At 38.1% G+C, this 17682-nt stretch overlaps 1 protein-coding gene across 1 annotated transcript in view; it reads right to left on the reverse strand.

The window, feature by feature from the left end:
• Window positions 1-1105: 1105 nt before the first annotated feature.
• The window catches only part of LOC147614285 (polyubiquitin-like), a 46561-nt gene continuing 29984 nt past the window's right edge, over window positions 1106-17682 (reverse strand). Inside the window, exon 2 of the mRNA XM_086780861.1 lies at window positions 1106-1732. Coding sequence (XP_086636987.1) covers window positions 1139-1732 — 594 coding nt within the window. The 3' untranslated portion in view covers window positions 1106-1138. The remainder of the gene's footprint in view (window positions 1733-17682) is intronic.

Consider the following 17682-nt stretch of genomic DNA (forward strand, 5'->3'; position numbering starts at 1 on the left):
TATGGACTAAATGGTTAAGCTCGCTCAAGATAGCATAAAGAAAGCTCAAGATAGAGCAATTAATTATGTAAAGAAAGGTTGAGTTTACTAAAAGAGAGTCTATTTAGAAATATATGATTCATATGAGACTCTAAAGATTGGAAGATGTGCTAAGCTTTCCAAGGTATTGTGGCACATCTAATGCATTGACACGAGCTAAGCAATGACACTATTTTCATTAGGTACATAGGTGCTTTAGGGAATCTAAAGGGCTTTAGGTCCTTTAGATTCTTGTGTGTTTACATTTAATACCCTAGGGTTATATTGATGTGGAAAATTGAATTGGTTGGTCCACATGCAAAAGGGCTAGCTAGGGGGGAATTTGGATACCTATGTGGATACCAAGTGTATGTTATAGAGAGATTTTGACACATCTAATGCATTGACACGAGCTAAGCAATGACACGATTTTCATTAGGTACATAGGTGCTTTAGGGAATCTAAAGGGCTTTAGGTCCTTTAGATTCTTGTGTGTTTACATTTAATACCCTAGAGTTATATTGATGTGGAAAATTGAATTGGTTGGTCCACATGCAAAAGGGCTAGCTAGGGGGGAATTCGGATACCTATGTGGATACCAAGTGTATGTTATAGAGAGATTTTGACATGCAGAGAGGCAGCTAGAAGAGTGAGAGACCAAGGATCAACAAGGTTCTAGAACAAGAAGCTAAAAACCAAGCAACGAGATGTTGACATGAGAGAGGTAGTTAGAACAGTGAGAGACCAAGGATCAACGAGGTTCTTAAACGAGGAGCTAAAAACCAAGCAATTAGCTAGAATTCTAGGAAGACCAAGTATTTACTTTAAAGATCTCCAATGTAAGTGCTCTTTTTCATCTTAATTATGACAAAGAGAAAGATCTCTCTTTTTCATCTTAATTATGACCAAGGCTCCTTGGACAAAGCTAAATAAGATTTTTCAGCTTTATGACCATGCTCCTTGGACAAAGCTAAAGAAGAGCTTTCATCTTTATGACCATGCTCCTAGGACAAAGAGTTTTCATGATTTAATCAATGAACAAAGCTATTTATAAGGAGAGTTTCAAAATACCCCTGCTGAGGGGCAGAACAAGGTGGAGGGTGGACTCCTTCTCTGTGTTCTAGTCGGCCAGGGTGCGGCCATCGACCTCGAGCTGCTTCCCCGCAAAGACCAGACACTGCAGGTCAGGGTGGATCCCTTCCTTGTGCTGGATCTTTGCCTTGATATTGCCAATGGTATCAGAGCTCTCCACCTCCAGGGCGATGGTTTTACCAGTCAGGGTCTTGACAGAGATCTGCATCCCTCCTTTAAGACGGAGCACCAGGTGGAGGGTGGACTCCTTCTGGATCTTGTAGTCCGCGAGGGTGCGGCCATCTTCAAGCTGCTTCCCGGCAAAGATCAGGCGCTGCTGGTGAGGTGGGATGCCCACCTTGTCCTGGATTTTGACCTTCACGTTGTCGATGGTGTCAGAGCTCTCCACCTCCAGGGTGATGGTCTTTCGTGTGAGGGTCTTGATAAAGATCTGCATGCCACCCCGCAGGCGGGGCAGCAGCAGGTGGAGGGTAGACTCCTTCTGTATGTTATAATCTGCGAGGGTGCGGCCATCCTCGAGCTGCCTGCCTGCGAAGGTGAGGCTCTCCTGGTCAAGAGAGATGCCTTCCAACTTTTCCTGGATCACGGCCTTGACGTTGTCGATGGTGTCGGAGCTCTCCACCTCCACGGTGATGCAGCTCTTGCCTGGGTGGGTCTTCACGAAGATCTGCATGGTGAGAGGGACGATCTGCTTGAAACAATGAAACGATACTATAGGCTCATGATCATACATACCTTAACGGCCTTACATAGCACCCAACCATTCGTCTTCCTTTGCCACTCGTCTTCCTCTACTTTTATCAATCCTCCTCACCTTTATTGAAAAGGAGTATTTTTTTCACATATTAACCCTATTCACTACCCCTATTCGCGCTACCATATTAATTAATGTATTAAGGTTCAAACTACTAAGGTTTGAACCTTAATACATTTGCGCACCACCAACCTCCACACAAGGAGTCAGGCGAGACGAAGACAAGACACGAGGACGCACGCTGCAAAAAAAGAAGCCACGCGCACGAGAATTGAAAAGATAGGCTGTGCAAATACACGCGCGTGCACGCGAGAGAGACGGAGTCGCTTAACGTCGACTTAGAGGGTTATACACCCAATCGTCGACGGAGAGACTTGAACCCGGGTGGGTTCATGTAATCCCAAGGGCAATTCCACTAGCCAATCTACCACACTTGGGTGATAGAAAGGCAGTGGAAAATATCCTCTTTGTACACACACACACATCCATGGAGACAGAGTCGCTTAACGTCGACTTAGAGGGTTATACACCCAATCGACGGAGAGACTTGAACCCGGGTGGGTTCATGTCATCCCAAGGGCAATTCCACTAGCCAATCTACCACACTTGGGTGATAGAAAGGTAGTGGGAAATGTGTGTGTGTGTGTGTGTGTGTGTGTGTTTGTGTGTGTGTGTGTGTGTGTGAGAGAGAGAGAGAGAGAGAGAGAGAGAGAGAGAGCCTTCTCTTCACATCATAAGCGAGAGAGAGGCGGCGAAACAAAATCTCTAAAAAACTCCTGTGAGATCCCACCAGCATCCCACTACCACATGTCAAAACGAAAAAAAAAACCCTTTCTAAGGTTTTCAGTTTACACCTATAATAAGGTTCAAGTCTCCTCTCACTCTCTCACTAATTAATTAATAGCTGAAGAGAATTTTGGTGTCATATTAACCATGGACAACCAAGGCACAAGGAGAGGAGATAAAAGAGAAATCCTAGATTTCTAAAAAATAAGAGGAAAAATTCCCTTCGATTAACCCTTTGTATTCCAGCTTCCATTCCTTCTTAATGTCTTTTACATACCGCACCAACATGCGGGTTGAGTACTAGTTTATTTTAATATAATTATAACTAAAATTTAAAATTTATTTCTCCTTCTCCCATCAATTTGGGAAGGCTTTTTGGGAAATTGAAGAAGTTCTAGGCTAAAAAGCTTAACCTAGCAAGCTTACTTTCTTAGATGTTTTTAGGTATACAATACCTTAAATCTTACTTTCTTATATGCTCTTAGGTAGACAATACCTTAACGCTTTTACACTTAATCCAAGACCAAAATCCCACTCTATATTTTCTTTAAAGGGAAAAGAGCTTTGAATTTTTTCAAGGATAGGAAAGCTTTGAGGAAGAAAAGTGCATCGAAATGAAGAAGTTAAAAAATGTGGATAGCCTAGAACGAATGTGGAATAATGGACAGTAAACCCATAAATCAATCCATTTCCACCTTCAGATAATTGTTTCTCAAATTGAAAGGTATTGATGACGTACAAAGGGTAAGGGGATTGTAAGGAGTCTTGACTCCAATTTTAGATTGAAGAAGGCATCTCCCAAATCTTTTGAAGAGGCCATAAAACTTACCCACATCTATAATAATACAAAGAGGAAGGTCGAATTTGAGAGTGGAAAAGGACAAATTTGAGAGTGGAAAATGTTCATCCTCGAGGATTATTTAAAAGAAAATCCACCTTTAGAGAACATGAGGGAAACTCACATGAGAAACCTAAGAGGTGTAAAAAGCAAGGTATCAGACTCTTTCATCAAAGTGCAAAAGAAAGCAAACCTCCACCTAAACAAGTGCACTTAGTGTAAAATTTACCAATTAAAGTCACTTATAGGATCAAGGAGGACCTAGATTTTTTACCAAGATGACAATAAATGTGTGTTGTCTACAATCAGTTATGTGGCAATCCCTTTTTGAACCTCATGGTTTAATGAAAATGCATGGAAATATAAGAGGTCAAAGATGTAAGAATAATGGTTTATGATAATGTAGCATAAAGTTTCCTAAATTATGCTCTAATCAAGAAATTAAAGTTGCACAAAAGTCCAAGTGCCCATAAATACATGGTCTCTTTGGCAAAGGGTACTAACAAGAAGGTTTGGGATACCATGAAAAAATGGTATTCAAGTGGAAATTCAAAGTTATAAAGAAACTTTGGATTTCCGGATTATGCACTTTCACAAGATTGATATGGTAGCTTAGGTCATTCCCTACAAAGAATCCATCAAAATAATTCCATTACATTTCAAAGATATTGGAAAGAGTTCTAGCTTCAAGGCAAATGAGGTGTTCCAAACTCTCCACTTATCTAATCAATGGAGCTAGAAGGAATGATGAAAAATTCCAAGGGCAAGAAAAGCTTTGAGAGTAAATATATATCTTGAAAGCTATAGCTCCTATATTGAGTAAATATATATTTTGAAAGCTATAGCTCCTATATTGATATTCCTATGAGAATAGTATAACTAAACAAGAAGTTTTTGGTTTAAATAGATTCTAGTAGAAGCGGTCCCTACTCTCATTAGGAGAAATATGGACTCTCCATTTTTCCCCTTAAGGGGTTTCTCTCACTTCTCTCTCTAGAAAAAGATTCTAAAATAATGTTATAATATTAGCTCTTGTAGAATCAAGGAGATCTCTTTATATTGTTTTTAAAAGAGATTCACCTATTATTTCATTATAGTACTGTCCCATGTCCAAATATAGGACCACCTGTCCTCAAAATTCTCAAATCTGAAATAATGATATTCTATTTGATCTAGAAACGTGAAGCATCTAATTTGCCTTTTTTGAATGCTTTCTTATTTTGATTACTTTTTCCATTTCCTAATGTTTTTAATTCAATCTGGAGGGTACCATTGAAAGAGCTTTTGCCAGACCAGGCAAAGCAAGTATATATTTGTGATCCTTTGGTATCAACTATCCTAATTGACTCATCGAGGTAGTCTGAAGAGGACCTTGCTCCTTATTTCCAAGGAGTTAGTCCGGGTACCTGCTTTGTTGTGCTCTGCCGCCATATATAGAGAAGTATGTATTTTCTTTGGATTTCAAGCTGTTGATGGAATTTAAGTTATTAGTTTTCCCGTGTTAGGTTTCTTATATTTTTTGTTTACTTTCTCAATTTCAGAGGGCACTGGTCTGCTTGTGTAATTAATTTGGTGAAATGCTGGGTAATTTTTTATGAATAGCCTTCTTAGAATGCACAGATAGTCTAAATTGTAAGTCATTATACTTTATATCATTTCCTTCTTGCTTCCTAATAATTGTTGATTCTAAGTCATTCTTTATATCGTTGACTGTAGGGCATGTAAGAGGGCAGTTGCATTTATTGAAACTCTATGTCCTAGATTGAAAAAGGATATAGAGTGGAAATTTCTCAACGAACCCATTCCTATGCAAAAGGATTTGCACTCTTGTGGGGCTGGCACGTAGTTGCAAATTTCTGGAAGTTCCTCCTTTCCAAGTACGCTAATTTTGACAGCTGTGTAAGTTTCTTGTGTCACTGTAATTTAATTTCTCTATGTTCATTTCATGAGAGATCCCGCATTATTTTAATTGAATTTTATGTTGTTTTGCAGTCTGTTCGCTCAGACAAGTTTTGGCTGTGGAGTGTGCGGGTAAAGGCAATAAACATTATACTCAATAATGCAATTACGCTTGATGACCCTGACTCGCCACTTCCACCAGTTGCTAGCACTACTGCATCAAAGAAGAGAAAAAAGATGCCGTTTCATTCCCCTATTAAGCATTTCAGCTTTAACAAGGAGTCCTTGAGAAGGGAAGCAAGGGCAAGGCAAAGAGGAAGCTTCCATTTGTAGGCAAGGGCAAGGACAAGGCAGGCAAGGTGCCAACAACAAAGGAGACAGAGCCGAAGGCTGAGTCAAAGGAGGAGGCCAACGTTGAGGCTACAGAGCCTAAAACTGCTTAGGGGCATTTTGTATATGTCTAGAGACAACGTTGTAAAGATTCTGTATTTTTATTGAGCTCGACTCATTTTTGTATAAACATTCTATATTTTTATTGAACCCTACTGATTTTTGTATTTTGTGGATATTGTGCTTTGCCATAATAAAATAGATTGTTGAGAATTTTTATTCTCATAAAGTCTTATCTTTGGTTAAAACTGAATTTTAAAGATGTTTGCTTCAAAATCGTTATGAGTACTTTGTAGAGTAGACACATGTCCATGTAGAAATTTTTCATCACATTAGTTGCTAAGATACAATAGTTCAGTACAAGTCTTACAATGACTTCTATTTGGCCTAAGTCCCTCAATACAAGACCTTTCTAATTCTGCACAATAGATTTTTCCTCCGTCTTCTTCCCTGGGTTGTTCATCTGAAGAATTCTTTGATGCACCTCTTTGGCTTCATCTATCAGTTTGTCTACATCTTCAAGGTCTTTCTTGAACCTTGCTAGGAATAGTCCTCTCATTAGAAGAATTTGCATCCATGGGAGGCTTTTGTATAGAGCTTATAAGTTGTAAGATATTATGTTCTCAATTCCCTTATGGGCTGGTCTTTATATACTGTTTTGGATGGACTCTGAACCATCGACATAAAAAAACCATGTGCTATAAATCTGTGTGTCACTAAACCATTTTGGAATAGGAACCCTAGTACCTACACTGAGCTGACCATTATTGTGCACATACAAGATAGCTTTAGAGTAAATTTGTTGAGCTATATTATAACTTTAATATAAAAATCTAAATTCATAGCTGTTACAAGACAAAAATTCATTTCTCAGTACACTTTTTTGAGGGCAAGGACTTTACAAAATTAACATACTTGAAGTAGCTTCAAAATTCACAAAATGCAAAATCCCCATTAAAAACTGAGCGATATACCATCAACATCCCAATCGGGATCTACCAAGGTCTTTGGCTCTAGTTGTTTTCGAATCTTCCTCTTGTTCACCTTGAATTGTGCTCTGCTAATATCCTCACCTCCCACGATATTGAGGTGCTCTCTAATATTTAGGAGGCTCCAATGTCTACTTGCACCTACAACTTCCGCTGCACACTGGGCAACCGAACGCATATGTCAAGAGGCAAAACAACTTGTTTATTTGCCTACATTGGGACCCAACAACTATTCTTTTTCATCCACCGCTCATAATAGAAGTGTATGTGTAGTGTGGCACGAGCTTTGAGATACCAAAATCGGACACTAGATTCTACTATATTGCACTTAAATGCGTCATCCTTAAGTATCCCTTCTACAGTCCTCCACTGGTCTCCAAGCAAGGCTACCATGTCATTACCTAATACCTTCTTGCACACAAACATGGTAGGTGTTGTGAGAAACAAAATTAATTGAACATCTTGGCAAAAAGATGTATTGGGCATACCCAACTAAGACTCACAGATCGAGAGGGCTTTGCAAACTTCAAAGACCCTTGTATATCATAAAGCATCTTTGATTTCATGACCATTACAGTAGTCCAAGCATCTGGAATTGGCCATTCTATAGAAGATAGGAGTGGAGATGTGATTATCTGTAGCTTACCAAATCCACCGTCCTACTTTGGCACCAAATAGGAGTGCCAGTAAAAGAAGACCTTTTCCTTAAGAATTTCTGCACTTGTTTTACAAGAAAACATTGCCTCACCAACGTCTCCATGCAATTCTTGAAATGTTCCAATAAGGCTTTCCAATGGCTACTCCTCTACCATGTTTGAATGAAAAATATCTCCAAACAAGAAATAAGTTCACTTAGATTGAAACATCTCTGTCAGAAAATCTCACATGCCCCTTTCTACCTACGATACGTACAATTGTATGGAAATTGAGTTTGTTGGCGAAGATGGATATCTCGTGCTGTGTAAACATGTTACCGTGGCCACTATTTTTCGTTGCTTGCCTTCTTGAAGCCTTGTAAAAATGACCTTTCCAATGGTGCTCCAATACATTTCGTCGTCGAACTCGGTGAGGCCCGATTGCAGCAGGTTGAAAAAAACCGAAGCGCTCTTATGAAATGCCTCTCCCACCCAAGCACCATCATCGTCCTTCTTGTTGTGTAAGGATATCTTCTCAATCTCGTCTTTTGGTCTTCTTGGTGCAACTCAGCTAGAGTAGAAAGGTAAGGATTAGAGTAAAAAGGAAAGAGATGTGCAGACTAGGATTTTATGGGAGCCTTGAAGATGAAAGAGATGGAGCTCCGTGAAGGGAGGGAGATTAAAATGGAGGAGAAAGTTTAGGGTTTTGGGCTTTGATGGTTTCATTAGGGTTGGGAAAATGAGATAGAGATGGAAGAGAAAGGGAGGAATAGTTTAATTTGGACGTTCAAGAGGAAAGCGGACTTGAAAATGAAATTTTTGATTACAATTAAATTTGAGATGGGTTTTTGGGGGGAATTGTGAGTTTTGGGGGGATCTCAAAAATTTCAAAATTTTAAGGATTTTTTGAGCCACGAAAATGGTGGGACCATACTTACCCTAAACCCCCTACATTATTAAAGGGACAAGTGTAATTATTAGTATTGAAAGCCTAGTCCCCCTCCCTATAGCCTAGTCTCCCTCCCTATATTCAAAGGAGACCAAATGTGCACAATCCTCTATTCCTATTGGTCCGTTGCTAATTACTTTCATTAGTAAAAGGCCCAAAATATGTACAAATGTAGGGGGCATTTGAGCATAAAAAGGGTCCTGTAAGAATCCCTAATTTTAAAGAATTAAGACTAATTTTGCTGTGGCATAAGGAGACACAGCTCATAAAGAAGTGTACTTTCTTGCTAAAAGTAGGGGATCTCTCTAGGCTCCCCCTCTAGGCTCTAGTTTCCCTCTTTAGGATTTTTGTATCTCTTTCTCTTTTCACATCATCAATCTCATCCATTAGTGGGGCCCAAAAATAGGAAAAATCTAATTACTTTCAATTCTACCCTTTCAATCTTATTTACTGCACTTTAATGCCATATTTGAAATTCCCACCAAATTTCACATCAACCTCAAAAACCGTTTTCATTCATTCTCCCAAATTTCCATGCCTGCAATACGATTCTCTCTCTCTTTCTCCCATTCTTGTAGTATCTGAGCCATCTGTTTGAGTCTCCCCCCCAAGCTCTGCTTTTCATGTGAAGATATTTTCTCTCTCTCTAGAGCTACCATCTTAGAGTTACTATTTCATCCATACATATTCATAAATCCCCAATTCTTATTGTAATGGCACTCAGACAAGTAATAAACACCTTAGATAATCCATCACGAGTGAGGAATGTAGACTTGCATGTTTGCATATTGAATGAATATGCACCTATCAAAAAAGAATGTCTTAATGCACAGGACAAGCAAGAAAGAAGACAACAGGGTCGGAGTAATGTGGATCTTTGGGTTGATGGACATTTATATCCTAATGATTCTTCTTCGAGCTGCTCTCCATCTTTCATAGATCTACCATCATTCATTCAATTTGTTGGAGAATGTGAGAATGGGCTCCTTGGGTACTGTACTATTGACCTTTTATTTTCCTGCACCACATTTTGTATGCTCATGGTGCATACTTCATGGATGAGTATGGTTCTCTTGACATGTGGAGTACCCAAGGAATGGAGAAATCTTACTATCAAGCTAGAGGCGTATATTTTAAAAACACCCATCATGGAGGGGGGAAGACTTGTACAAATTACCTCAAGAATATATTTAACTTGTTTGTTACATGCACTTTTGGACATAAAGTTCCATGAAAAGGGCTTGTACAAGCAATTTAGCAAGGGCAGCAAGAAATCATGCCAAAATGAGGAGATAATCAAAGTGGAAAGTTGGCACAAGACTAGCACGTCATGCGGCATGGAGATCTTCATCACGAAGTCAAGTAGGAAAAATTTGGCAGGTTTCACAATACTAAGAACTTGGATTGTAACAGACAACACTTTGAATACCAACACAAAACATGGAATTTTGTTCATCTAGCCAAAACATGGTTTTCATTTCATAAAATTAAAAAAAGCTGATTACAAAATCCAGTTGTGTACAAAATACAAGATCTACTTGCTTTCCAATCTGTTCTCTTCTTCTTCATCCTCTTTAGGCATTTCTCCTCTATAATGTAGGAACTTCTGGGTTGTTGCAAGATTAGGGTATCCAGTTTTGTCCAGTTTATGCAGAACTGGGACATAGCTTGGAGAGCAAATTTTGGGGGGCAAGGTACTTAAAATTAGATCAAGCAAATAATAAAAAATACACTTGCCCTTAAATTAACCTAATATAACTTAAATTAATATAAATTAGTCTAATTAATCAAAATTAATCAAAAATATGATGAAATAATAAACAAATGATCTTTCCATACTTAGAGTGATCCAATTTATTTTTCCATAGATGCACCATTACAAGTACACTAGTCCCTATAGGTTTTAGATGATTCACATCAAAAATGTAATTTTACTAATTAGATTATTAATATTTGCAGGCCTTCTGATAGTCTGGAAGAATTTTGAAAAAGAGATCATTAAAAATCCAACCATTGGATTTGCAATTTTTACTAACCACCACATTCTACTAATGTCTTAGTATCTACCCACTCTTTTGATCTACAAGATTGAGGATTTTAAGTGGTAGCTATTGTGGGTACAAAAACAGGCGTATATTATAACACTTTAGAGACCTTGAAATATTTAAAGAAAATAGACAAATATCTTAAAATTTTCTTGAAAAATCAAGTTAAGCTCCATATTATGTGAAGATCTAAGGTACAAAGTGGGAATCTCATATGAGTTTATATGTAAAAGATATTAGCATTTTATGGAATCAGTTCAAATTTGGGACAGGGTGTATACATTGACCTTGTACCTAAGAAAATGAGGACTTTTGACCATCTAATGCTTAATCAAATTATGCAACTATATTTCCAACTTTGAATATGATGTTCCAACAAAAGAACTTGAAATGAAATTCCTTCATTTACTAGGAGAGATTAGCCACTAAAGGTAAACAAATGCTTGTTTTTTTACTGTTTACAGGGTGCCTGAGTGGACAAAATTGGGCACCCTGATCTTGCAACCACCCTTCTTGCGACTATAACCCTTGAGTGTTTTGACATCTACTCCGGCACCAAGGGCATAGCTAGCATAGCTAAGGAAGTATCCGGTTCTAGAAGGCCAAAATCTAGGACCATATCCAAAAATACGAATGGCAACACATTTCTCTATGAGCATGACCTTATGTGAATTGTAAGAGACAAATGCATAACGTATATCTAGATAGTGCCTTGAATGCTAGTAAGGGAATTTTGACATCCTTAGAATACTTGCTATGTGATAGACAATAAAAATTTCCTTGTCAATAGATGAGATGTAGTGTGCAAGAGTGGAATCTTGCCCCACTCTTGCACGAGCAGCTCCACCACGTCCAAGGATGCCGTTTGTATCATCAAGCTCTATCTGCATTGACATAAAAGGCTTGACAACATGAACTTTTAGAAACATAAAAAGATAACATAAAATCTCCTAAGCCATCATTAAGCTCAATTCGCATTTATATATGGGATTGATTACCTTTTTGTTCTCATCCTCTTCCAACTTGGCTGCATCCCAAAGTTTAATGGATCCTTCTTCATTTTCTTGATCAAGTTGGCAAAGGCCCTCGATCAAACTCTACAAGCCCCACCTCCTTTTGAAGACTTTGAAACTCCTCTTCACTAGGAATAGAAGCTTCTCTCTCTTTAGCTTTGTCAAAGCATAAAGACATGGCCTCAGGAGTTTCTATATGAAGTTCTCGGTAACCTCAATAAATCCTCTTTATATTCATTCTCTACATCAAGTAATCCTCTAGCAACTTCACAACCATCTGCTATAATTGCTAGGTAGTAACCTTTCCTAAAATTATATTGCTTTTGAATATGGGAAAGAAGCAAATAACTCTTCCCATTTATAAGGAAAGAGGGAAGCCCAAGGATGAGCTCTCTTTATGCGCTCTCCCTACATAGAGCCCTCTCCCTGCATAGAACAACCCTCATCAATGACTGTAGAGATGCCTTCATCAGAGCCGAACACTGTGCTTGGAATGCAGTCATCATCAGATAAAAGGTCCATGACCTCTTCGTCTGCAGACTCACTTTTTAAAACAAAAAGCTCTTGTGGAGCATTCTCACTCTGCAGTTTGTTCTCTGTCCGAGCTTATCGCATCGTTTGAAGGGAAACATCGTGAAGGAAAATTTTATCTCTACTCCACCCTTTTGAAAGTCACCTTCCATGGTGCAATAAAAAAGTTTCTTCTCTGTCCGAACAAGCTTATCGCACCGTGAAGGAAAATTTATGTGATTTGTGATCTTTATCTCTACTACACGTGCCATTTTGAAAGTCACCTTCCACGGTGGGATAGGGAAGTTTGTTCTTTGTCCGAGTTTGCTTATTGCATTCTGGAAGGGAAAAGGGAAACTTTGTGTGATTTTTATCTCTACTGAAAGTCACCTTCCACGGTGCAATAAGAAAGTTTGTTCTCTATGCGAACTCGCTTATCGCACTGTGGAAGGGAAAAGGAAAATTTTGTGTGATTTTTATCTCTACTGCACGCTTCTGAAAGTCACTTCCCATGGTGCGATAAGGAAGTTCAAATGTTCTTTGTCCGAACATGCTTATCACATCGTGGATGGGAATTTTTTTTGTGATTTATATCTTTACTGCAGTGCACCCTTTTGATCAATGTCCACTTATGACAATCTTGTTTTTTAATGATTTCAGTATCGTTGATGATTGCTCGTACAAAACAGCCAATCAGAAAAGTTTCTTTAGTTCCCCCGGTCAACAAACCCATAGGAAAGATCATGATAGTTGTCGCAGGGTCAGGTATAGGTTTGATAAAATTATTACTCCCTTGGCATTTAGAGATAGAAAGGCAACTGAGATGCTAGCTATTCCGCCTTCTTTGAAACGAAAAAAGAACGATGAGGTCACATCCCCAAGTCCATTACGGAGGACTCAGAGGTTGGTAAGAAAGAAAGACTTGAAGGGTGAGGAAAGAGAACGAAATGTTGATGTAAGAGAATCTGAAGTGGATGAGAGTTTATCCAACCTACTGCAGTTAGAGAAAGAGAATGATGAGAGTTTATCCAACCTGCTCTATAGTTAGAGAAAGAGAATGATGAGAGGCTTGCAAAAGTACCTGGGCAACTCATTTGTAATGTATCCTTCACAATGGAAGATGATTACTAAGGTATGTAATTTTTTCATCACCTACAAATGGTTGGTGCATGTTGTTCATGCAACTCATAAAACTAAAAATACGTTAGAGGAGTCTCTAAATAAGGTACAAGTCATGATCAAGTGATTATGTAAGTTTGGTTCATGTCTAATCATAATTAGTGTTTTCTTGTGTTAATCTCATATCAATTTTTTGCATATACCAGATTTTTGTCTCTCATATTCATGATGTTTTGTACAATCTTTGATCCACCTTGAGTATGTTTTGATCAATCTTCATAGCTTAGTTATCATATCCAACATTTGGTATCAGAGCTTGACCCAATTAGGTTTAGTTTATTAGCAAAAAACCCTAATCAAATTTTTAATCACCATAGCCAGTTTTTCTCTGTTTGAACCACATGCTGTAGATTGCTTCCATGTGTGCACCTGAGTTGATTATACCCCAAGATTTTGATACAAACTCTTAGCTTTTCTCCCACGCTTGCCCTAAATCGAATCTCAACGACCAATTTCGACGCAGCTGCACGAATTCATCGCCATCCAGTGCAACCTGTTTTCTGTTCATCGCAACAATTCATCGCCGTCGCTACAAATTGGGCCAATTCCTTTGAGGTGATTCAATTCCATCAAGTGAAGATTCAGCATATCAAATCTTGTGATATTTGGTGCACTGTAGATGCTGTACGGAGCTAATTTCCAGTCGCCTATTTTCTGCAATTTCTGCTCCAACAACATGGTGATACTTATTTTGATGATATTTTTATTATTTGGGCTTAAATCATCTATATGAGTAAGATTTCAACATAAAGTATCATATTTCATCATCATGAGTTCCAAATTTCCCGACAAATTCAACGGAACTGGGTTCCATACTTGGCAAATCAAGGTGAAGAGCTACCTCATGAAGAAAAATCTGTGGAGTACGGTCAAGCCACTTACTGAAGATGAAGCAAGTATTTATGCTGTAGTTACAAGAGCTACAACGGCTGCACTTCAAGCAAAAGATGAGCAAGCACTTGGTATTATCATTACTGCTTTAGAAGATGATTTTATTCATTATATTGATGATGTTGAGTCAGCTATGGAAGCTTGGGAATTATTAGAACGTACTTTTGGTGCAAAGGCAAAGCATTCCAAGATCAGTTTGAAGATGCAACTCTTTGATCTAACCATGGAGAGTAATGAAAATTTAGCAGCTTTGATTAACAGGTTGAAGAGCTTAATGACAGAGTTGGTTTATGTTAAATCTCCTATTCCTGAAGAAGATGCTATTGCTATCCTGCTTAAAAGCTTACCTTCAAGCTTTAGACAAATTGTGACGGTACTTAAAGAGAAGGAGCCAGTCCCTTCTTTGGAAAGTATCATAAATTCTTTGCAGGAAGAAGACAAGAAGATTACAAAGGATGTGATAGATCCTTATGCGCATATACTGTTACTACGACATCGGCAAAGAAGAAGTGTACTATTTGTGGTCGTACAAATCATCTTACTAAGGATTGTTTCTCTAAACATCCTTGTGAGTATTGTGGAAAGACAAATCATCCATCCTCAAAGTGCTACCAAAAAGATCAAAAGCTAGTAAAGGCACATGTGGTTGAAGAAGTCAACCAACAGGAAGAAACAAATCTTTGTTCTAGTCTTAGTATAAAAGATATAGATGATGAGTATGCTTTTTAGATTATGTCATGTATGTGGTTGAGTCAAGACTTATGTTGTTCCAACTTGATGAGTTGTAGAGGAGAGTACACTACCCTATGTTGTTGTTAAGGGGGGACTCTTACTCATTGTGTCAAGGAGGTTTGTTAGACTTGATTCATGTTTTGTAAGAAGTTGTTCTTAAGGGGGGATTGTTGGATAAATGTAATCCCAACTCCTTATGTGGTTGTTAGGCTAGTGGTCAGTGGTTGTGGTGTAAAGCCTACAAATGGTTGGTGCATGTTGTTCATGCAACTCATGCAACTAAAAATAGGATAGAGGAGTCTCTAAATAAGGTACAAGTCATGATCAAGTGATTATGTAAGTTTGGTTCATGTCTAATCATAATTAGTGTCTTCTTGTGTTAATCTCATATCAATTTTCTGCATATACCAGATTTTTGTCTCTCATATTCATGATGTTTTGTACAATCTTTGATCCACCTTGAGTATGTTTTGATCAATCTTCATAGCTTAGTTATCATATCCAACACCCCTTGTGTCATTAGTCCTTTTGGACCCCAGGAGAACCACCTCAGATATTATTCCATATTTCAAAGGACCGAATCCAAGGGCATGCTGCTTTGCGATTCTGTCATTGTAGAGAAGCACCCACTTTATTTATTTTATGTTTTATCATTGTTGTTAATATAATCTCACGTATTTATTTTATAATTTTTATCATTATTTAGATTTTTTTTTCAAATGGCAGAGGGCACTTGAGTGGCTGCATTATGAATTTGGTGAAGTGCTGAGTTCTATTCATGAATAGCATGGTTGGAATGCACAGAGAATGTAAATTGTAAGTACTACTTTGTATGATTTGTACCATACTACTTAAGTTCTTTTAATTTTGAACATTGAAATTTTGTTATAAGGCATTTAAGAGAGCGGTTGCTACCATTGAAGCTATGTATCCTCAGTTAAAAAAGGAGACATAGTATAAGTTTTTAAATTAACTCGTTCCTCTTCAAACTCCTGTGGGTGGCATGTTATTTCATTCTTTCTTCCAAGTACATTGAACTTAATAGCAGTGTAAGTTACGTTACTCGTTCTCCCATTTTGTTGCTTTCACCTCTTTTACAATATTCAATTTTGAGCCATTTTTATTTTTAATACAGTCTCTTGGTACGCCTGATTTTTGGTTGTGGAGCATGCGAGCAAAGGCGATTAATATTATACTTAACAATGCAATTACACCGAAAGATCTTGACTCGCCACGTCCAACAGGTGAAGCCTCTACATCAAAGAAGAACAGAATGCCTATGCATTCACCTTTTAAGCATTTTATCTTCAAGCAAGGAACCCCTGAGGAGGTTGGCAAAAAGGGTACTCTGAAGAAGAAGCTTCGATTCGTAAGAAGGCTTCTACAGAAGAGACCGAGGTAAAGGATGTGAATGCAGGGCCAGAGACACAAAATCCCGAGGGCATGGAGCCCCAGTCCTGCAGATCTTTACTAGTACATTTCATTTTGTAAAGATTCTTCTTGATATATGAGCTTTTTTCTTATCTCTTTATTTTTTTAAATATCCAAAATTCTTATTGAATCCCTCATTATTTTAGCAATTTATGATAGCCTTAAAAATAATTTACGAAAAAAATGAGAGAGAGAGAGAGAGAGAGAGAGAGAGAGAGAGAGAGAGCAAAGTATAATACGAGTACACAGATAAATTGAAATGTCGCAAGATATTTTCCATTAAAGTAACATTGAGATACAAATTGTTTTGAGCCCAAGTCCTCAATACAAAGCATTCCTAAAATTCCTAATCATCCTGTTGAGTAGGCTTTTCTTCAGTTGGCTTGTTTTGGGTCTTCTAAGGATCGTTTGATACACGGCTTTGGCTTCAACTCTATCAGTTTTTCTGCATCTTCAAGGTCTTTCTGTCTGTTTTCAGAGTACACAATAGATTTACCATCAGTATCCCCAATAGAGGAATACACTGAGTCATCTTGTGAGACTGGAGGGGGCATAGCAACCTTTCTAGGAGCATCCTTATCTCGCAAGAAGAATTCACATCCATGGGAGGCTAGCTTTTGTTATGAGCTATGAGTAAGAAATAATGTCACAACTTTCATATGTAGGATGTTTTTATATACTGCTGAAAACCATGTTCTACAATCCTGTGTGCCATAAAACCACCCTAGTTTTAAACAACTTTCATCTCCAATCATGTGTTCCATAAAACCATTTTCCCAGCCTACAATGAATTGACCATTCATGTGTTATAAGAATTCGCATCCATGGGACAACTTTCTACAATCCAAGAAAATATATTTAAATACACATTGCACTTTTGATTGGTAAATCATAAAAGATTTTACAAAAATGTTGAAAAGGAATCTTGGAAGGTATTGTTCTAGAGAAGTTCATTAACATGATTGATATACCCTCAGCCTCCCAGTTGGTATCTACCAAGGCCATCGGCTCCATTCGCTTATGAATCTTCCTATGATTCACCTTGAATTGTGCCTTGCTAATATCCTCACCTCCTATGTTTTGAAGGTGCTCCCTAACATTTAGGAGACTCCAATGTCTACTTGCACTTACAACTTCCACCACACCACTTGGCAACTGCACACATAGTCAACAGGTAAAACAACTTGTTCATCTACTTGCATTGGAACCCAATAACTGTTCTTTTTCATTACCGCTCATAATAAAAGTGTATGTATAACATGGAACGAGCTTTGAGATACCGAAATGAAACACTAGAGTCTACTATATTACACTTGAATGTGTCATTTTTATGCACCTCCTCTACAATACTCCACTGCTCTCCAAGCAAGGAAACCATGTCATCACTTAGTACTTTCTTGCACACAACATGGTAGATGTTTGTGAGAAGGTAAATTGATTGAACATCTTAGCAAAAAGATGTATTGGGCACACCCAAATAAGACCCACAGATCGAGAGGGCTTTGCAAAAAAGACCCTTGTATATCACAAA

Source organism: Cibotium barometz, chromosome 42, assembly GCF_041138505.1.
Source record: "Cibotium barometz isolate CiBa-2024 chromosome 42, ASM4113850v1, whole genome shotgun sequence".
NCBI lineage: Eukaryota > Viridiplantae > Streptophyta > Polypodiopsida > Cyatheales > Cibotiaceae > Cibotium > Cibotium barometz.